The following is a 7300-nucleotide window of genomic DNA, read 5'->3' on the forward strand; positions in this document are numbered from 1 at the left end:
AAAATGATGTTGCTCCTCATGTTGAATTGTGATACCAGGCAAAATAGGTTAGAACATGAAATTTGATGAAAATAGATTTTCATATTTTTTCTGTACTATATGTATAGAAGTTCAATATCTACATTTTATATATGATTTGTTTTGTCTATGAACTTGAAACATAAAAGCATCTAAATAAAATATTCCCAACTGTTTTTCCAAGTTTGAAGTCCCTTTTCTCATTAATTCTGTTTTGCATTCATGCATACAGGCCAAAACCCCAATTACTAGTATGATAATTAATAATAAACATTTCAACAATACAACACCTTATACATCAAAATGTAACATCCCTATGTTTGTCATCCAGCACATTTACAATGCACTGTGGTAGGTTAATAGAACATTATGCAGCCCATGAAATTAGGGAAAAATTAGGTTTGCCGACCTTAAATTCTCCGAAGTCAGCAGCCTCGGCAATTTTTTACTACCTAGGCCAATAGTATAAACTACAATTTTTCCGAACACTCGACCTTACATCGTCATCTACAGATTGTGATTTTGTTAATTTCTCTATTAAATCAATATATTGCTGGTGAAAGAATGGTAGTATTGTACTTGTATTAATTTAATAGTGTAGTATAATACATATGTTTTACATAAGGAAATCGCCGTATAAATTTTGTTTTAGCGTTGTTTTATTGTTATCTTTGGCATGGGAAATATCACTTTCGTAAAAAGCTACGATCGTATCATCACAGGCTGCTTCAAAAATGCCCATGCATGTCCATGTGCATGCCCAGAATGATCTATTTGGGATTTTCCACACGTGTACAGTGTACTTGTCAGTAGTGAATTTGTGATGCGATCGTGATTGCGTTTACGGACGGTAGGATTAGGCCTACAATATGTTAAATTTTGTTGTTTTCAGATAATAAACAACATTTTAAATATAATAATACTGTAAAATGAAGACAAATAATAGATTTAGATAAGCATTACGATCTACGCGGCCCACATGGCTTCAATTGGGCGATGTTGTAGGCCTTGGCTGGCTAGCGTTATTCCTACCTAGGCCTAGCCTACGAAACGACTAGGCGAAAAGACAAGACGATTGTACACAAATTGTACGTACTGCATGCCTATTAGAAATACAGTAGTTATTGTATAAACAAATCTGTTTTATGAACCACCAATTTCCTTGGTTTGACGATGTACATGAAATTTAGTGTCTGCTATAGCCTGTTTCAGTCAAAGTTTTTGACTTTCCAAGCAGTTTTTGAAGCAAAAAAATCTAGGCCTAGGTCGGCAAAAAATTACCGTCCTGTAGCAATTCTGGCTCGGCAATATGGTTGGCAATTGCCAATTGCCGACGTGAAATTCGTGGGCTGATTATGCATGCAAGCATAATCCACTAGCGAGAAAGTTTCAATGTAGCATAAAAGTATAATGTTCAACCATATACAGATTCATAGTTCAACACTTAGAGCTCCCACTGCAGTTGGATAAAACACACCATTTTCCCTTTCACTAACCTGCAAATTTTCAGGATGTTTATCATAGGGGTGAGGTACAGAGGCAAATCTGAAACCCTATCAGCCATCACATTCAGCACCTTGAAAACCTGCACCAAGTCCTTCAAAAGCTGTATTGCATCATTAAGGTAGGAACTTGGCTTTGAAAACACACACCAGAACACTATTAGTGCTATCCTGAAATTTATATCACTTTTGTACCTCTCTAGTATTATTATAACAATCTTACAGAGTTGGAGAAGAGACATTGACAAATTGCATTTTGTGAGTTTTTTTTATATTATAAAAGACAAAAAATAAATTTAAAGTCAGTGAATCAAAAAATAAATCAATGAATATGTGGCAAAGACAAGCCAAACCAGTCACTTGTCGCAAATCGTTTTTCAGGGATAATGAAAAAAACATGCTGCGATGTTAAAACTGTTGAAATCTATTTTATTGCACTAAACTAACATTTATATACTATACACCATGCTATGCTGTTATTTTCCCTATTTTCAATGTTAAAAAAACACTTTTTAATGATTTGATGAAAAATTTAATGAATTATTTCATGATTCAGTAACGTACAACATAAAAGTCATTACTTTCAAAATATTGAACACAGTATACAACTGTAAATTTAAACCAATGAGGTGTCAAATAATATTAAAAACTAATAAAAGGATACAAATCCATGTTGATAATGCTTGATTAGCCTTTGCAGGGCATGAGTATGACGACTGTGAAGTGTTATCTGAAAGAAAAAAATACATAATTGTTCAAAAAACCAACATGAGTGTGCGAGTGTGAAAAAGAATTGTGTTATAATCATAAATATCCAATTAAAATTTGTTAACATTTATATATTTAAATTGTACATGCAAGTTCAGAGCTTGTTATATTTGCCATTTTGCATTTCTTTTATATTCTAGTCTCAGTTATCATTTTAAGTGTAGAATGAAGTGCTAATTTTCTTGTTTGTGTTTGAAATTAAAAAAAAAAAAAAAAAAAATTTAATTTAAAAATAAATCATTGATGAATAAATTATTGCTATCATTGTTGTCATGGTTACCATCAATACAAACAAACAAAAGTGTCTCACCGAATGAGGATCCGTAAGTAATTTGATGACATTGGAGAAACTAATAGGCTGAAGCTTCACACCCTGAAAAAAACGAGAACCAATTTTCCATGATTATGCTATCTCGAGGTTTTGCTAATAAAAAAAAAAAAAAATCAATTTTACTGTATTGCTGAAATGATAAAAGGAAATATAAAAAAATAATGAAAGAATGATGATTGTCAAAAAAAATGCAGTTCAAATTGGAAACACTGTCAAATACATAGAATGAAAAAGAAATCTGTCACTTATTTTATATTTAGCAACAAATATGTAAAGTGAGAGAGACTGTCTCTTATACACATCTAGATGTGTATACAGCATTGAGGCTAACCAGCACTTTTAAAGAGGTCTTAAATGTAGAAAAGGATCTGTTTTATAGGCTAGTGTACATTTATGACTGTAAGCATTGTTTCTTGGGAATAAATGTAAAATTACCAATGCCGGCTTGTGGACAGCATTTATAAAAAAAATAATGAATAATGAAAAATGAAAAAATGCCTCATGTGTTTTCAAAATTTTTCAACCTACAACTTTCATTCTCGTGGCCTTAGATTAGGCCTAGGCTAGGCCTTCCAAATCCGACCCACCACCCTCTCCCCTGAAAAAAAAAAATAAATAAATAAAGTGATGTTTGGCAGCTCCACCAGGCCTAGCCCGAGCCTGCTGCTAGCGAGGGCCTAGGCTAGGCCTAGCTACTATCCAGGCCTCCTAGCTAGGCCTAGCCTACCTAGCCTAGGCCTAGGCTATAGTTATACTTACTTTCCTAGCTAGCCTGCCACTTGGTATGGTGGTAAGTAATTTTGAGTGTCGGTTGTTGAGGGTCATTTCACTCAATTAGGCCGAGACCTAGTACGCTAGTTAGTTAGGTTAATACTCGCCTACCTTTCAATTCAAGGTAAATACTGAAAACCAAGGCCTAGGGCTAGGCCCAACCGGATTCCATCCTGGAGCAATCACACATGATGAGGACAATTTTGCCCGGTGGGCACCGTCCTCCGAAAAGAAGAAAAATGACTGAGATCTAGCTAGGCCTAGGCCATTCTAAGTGATTAAATAATCGTAAAAACTAATATAGTATAAACGGAATACTACTGATGTGTTTATATGTTAACTGTGGTGTTTAAAACCACAAAAACTATTACCTCAACAGCATCAATCTACGATAATGTAGTCTTGTTTACATTCACTTAGCTACAAAAGTATCGCCATCTTGACTTCGTAACTAAGTGCGAGTGGGAGAGCGACGACAAAACTATTCATAAAAGCGCTTTCAAACCACTAGCTATAAAACTGGGTTTCTGGACAGAACGGCAAAAAAACCAAAACGGCAAATAAGTCAAAACGGTAATGACCAAAACGGCAAAAAGCCAAAACGGCAACACTTTTCAACCAATAAGTCAAAACGGCAATAAGTCAAAACGGCAAAACGGCAATAGGCCTAAGCCAAAATCACAATATAAAAGCAGTAAACATTTAAATAATTAAAACTTTAAAATACAGACAAAATGAAGCTAAACAATTTATGTCAAAAGTAAAAAAGCGCGAAAGAAATTTTAAAAAAACACTATAATAATAATAATAAAATTCAAAAATATGACGATACTTTTGAGAACGATCATTTCAGGCAATGCCTGAAAAATTTAATAAGGCCTAGCCATTGCTAGCAGCGTGACCACTGCTTGGGTATTTACCCAAGGTCTTGGGTATTTTGACTTGGTCTTGCGTTCTTGGGTATTCCGTTCAAATCCTTGGGTATTTTATTTTTAATATGTGCCAAGTGTTCGCGCATGGAACTCTCACATATTAAAACATCTTAAGAATTCACGCAAATGCATGCAAACTTGTACAAGGACTGTTTCCGTATTCTTGACTCCGCCCCATCAATTCATCATCTCAAAATAAAGGAGGCATTATACATATTCAATGGAGCAGCCCTCACTCAACAAACAACTTTACCATGTTATTTAACTTTGTCATTCTGATTTTACTTCATTCCGTTTTAATTATACATTGTTTTTATTCATGACCTTGGTGTTTACAACTTGATACGGTTGAATTACGTATAGATTGACGTATTACAAACTTCACTTCGTTTAAATAAGATTGCCTATATGGAATCTTTGTACACTGATGATGACAGTAGGATCTGTCGAAACATGTATGCAGCGTAAGGCCTAGCAATGGCTAGGCCTTATTAAATTTTTCAGGCATTGCCTGAAATGATCGTTCCCAAAAGTATCGTCATATTTTTGAATTTTATTAGTGGTTTATTGTGTCATCGATCATTTGGTAACATAATAATAATAATAATGATGATAATAATAATAATAATAATAATAATAATAATAATAATAATAATAATAATAATGTTGATGATGATGATGATGATGATAATAATAATAGTATAACATGCAAATTCAATAGCCAAGCAATTTATGTCATAAAAGTAAAAATAATAATAATAATGATAAATAACACTTTAAAGAACAACATTAATAATAATAATAATAATAATAATAATAATAATAATAATAATACTACTAATAATAATAATAATAATAATTATAATAGCCTAATAATAAAAACATACAATACAATTCAATAGTAAAAAAATTGGGGGAACACAAAGTAATATATAAAATATAAAAGCAGTGAACATTTAAATAATTAAAACCTTAAAATACAGATTAAATGAGGCTAAACAATATTATGCCATGAAAGTAAAAAACGGGAAAGAAAAAACATTTAAAACTAAAAAAAAAAAAGTGAACTTGATTGAAATTAAAGATATGGACGGTCCTCAAGTTCATGTGCAGATATGATATTTGAGGAGGTCGTGGTACGGTTCATTTATTGTAAAATACAATACTACTACAAAAATTGAAAGCATTCTAGCTGTCAGTCATCATTTTATACTGGCGAGATAGTTTTTAAAAATACTTTTTTTAATAATATTTCTTGCCTTTGTTGTATAGGGCCTTAACTATAAAAGAAATACAGAAAGTCTAGTAGCACTCAATCGATCTACCTACAGTGAGGGATGGTGAATTTCGCCAATTATCGTCTTAGTTGGCTCATTCAAGTTAAAGAAAGTCAAAGAAGAGCCACTAAACTTGTTCGAAACCTTGAAGACCTCCCTTATAGTCAAAGATTGAAAGAGCTCGGTTTAATTCCTTAGGCAATCGACAGCAGATGTAGTCCAAGTTTACACAATCGTTCAAGTTTCATCAAATTGGATAGTTCTGTTTTTTTATTTATTTTTTTATTTTTTTCAAATTTACACATACCCAGCCAGGGGAACACAAAGTAATATATAAAATATAAAAGCAGTGAACATTTAAATAATTAAAACCTTAAAATACAGATTAAATGAGGCTAAACAATATTATGCCATGAAAGTCAAAAACGGGAAAGAAAAAACATTTAAAACTAAAAAAAAAAAGTGAACTTGATTGAAATTAAAGATATGGACGGTCCTCAAGTTCATGTGCAGATATGATATTTGAGGAGGTCTTGGTACGGTTCATTTATTGTAAAATACAATACTTAAGAAAAAATTGAAAGCATTCTAGCTGTCAGTCATCATTTTATACTGGCGAGATAGTTTTTAAAAATACTTTTTTTTAATAATATTTCTTGCCTTTGTTGTATAGGGCCTTAACTATAAAAGAAATACAGAAAGTCTAGTAGCACTCAATCGATCTACCTACAGTGAGGGATGGTGAATTTCGCCAATTATCGTCTTAGTTGGCTCATTCAAGTTAAAGAAAGTCAAAGAAGAGCCACTAAACTTGTTCGAAACCTTGAAGACCTCCCTTATAGTCAAAGATTGAAAGAGCTCGGTTTAATTCCTTAGGCAATCGACAGCAGATGTAGTCCAAGTTTACACAATCGTTCAAGTTTCATCAAATTGGATAGTTCTGTTTTTTTATTTATTTTTTTATTTTTTTCAAATTTACACATACCCAGCCGATCAGGGGTCATCCATTTAAGCTTTATAGAAGTCATTTTTGATTGAATTTATATAGGAAGTAGGTATATTCTTTCATGTCAGGTGGTAGACTCGTGGAACAATTTTCCCAAATCGGTTATCGAGGCTAGTCCAAATGTATTTAGTCGCATTTGAGGCATGGATCGGGGCAACCATTAAATTTTTATTTTCAATTCTACCGTCTTCGAACTCAACAAACACAACAACAACAACAACAACAACAACAACAACAACAATAACAACAACAACAGTACGCCAACCAACAGTAGTTACGGTTTTGTTTGAAATTGGGCCATAAGCAAATAATTTACTTTTCACCGGGCCCAGAGAAGTTACAGGCAGGTTACAGACAAGTTAACTGGGGCGTGCCTGCTTAGTAGGCCATAACTCCATGAGACGCATCTCTTAGTGATAATTATCCAAAAATTGTTTTGACTTATAGTCGAAAACCTAACTTACTACCGGTATCAAAATTTTTTCAGATCTTCTGTGACTAATTTGTGCATTAGTGAGTAAATAACTATAAACACGATTTAAGGTCGGCAATATAGGCCTATGTATGGGTATAAACCGAAAGGTCCACTGATTAATCTCAGATAAGAAAGTATAATACATACTCCAAGTATTGAAATACACGCCATCGTGTTGGGATTCAATATTTCGACATTAATTATGTCATCATCAGGAATG

At 33.0% G+C, this 7300-nt stretch overlaps 1 protein-coding gene across 1 annotated transcript; it reads right to left on the reverse strand.

Annotated features, from left to right (window-relative positions):
- Positions 1-1462: 1462 nt before the first annotated feature.
- On the reverse strand, positions 1463-2661 carry LOC117125548 (cilia- and flagella-associated protein 69-like; the record flags this gene model as incomplete). The annotated part of the gene is given in 3 exon segments (XM_033272082.1): positions 1463-1624; positions 2185-2250; positions 2599-2661. Coding segments are annotated over 3 exon segments (291 nt in total), but the record flags the coding sequence as incomplete, so codon positions are not given.
- Positions 2662-7300: the final 4639 nt, after the last annotated feature.

The sequence above is a fragment of the Anneissia japonica genome, unplaced genomic scaffold (assembly GCF_011630105.1).
Source record: "Anneissia japonica isolate Jap-2015-1 unplaced genomic scaffold, ASM1163010v1 scaffold466_len1169948_cov191, whole genome shotgun sequence".
Classification (NCBI taxonomy): Eukaryota; Metazoa; Echinodermata; class Crinoidea; order Comatulida; family Comatulidae; genus Anneissia; species Anneissia japonica.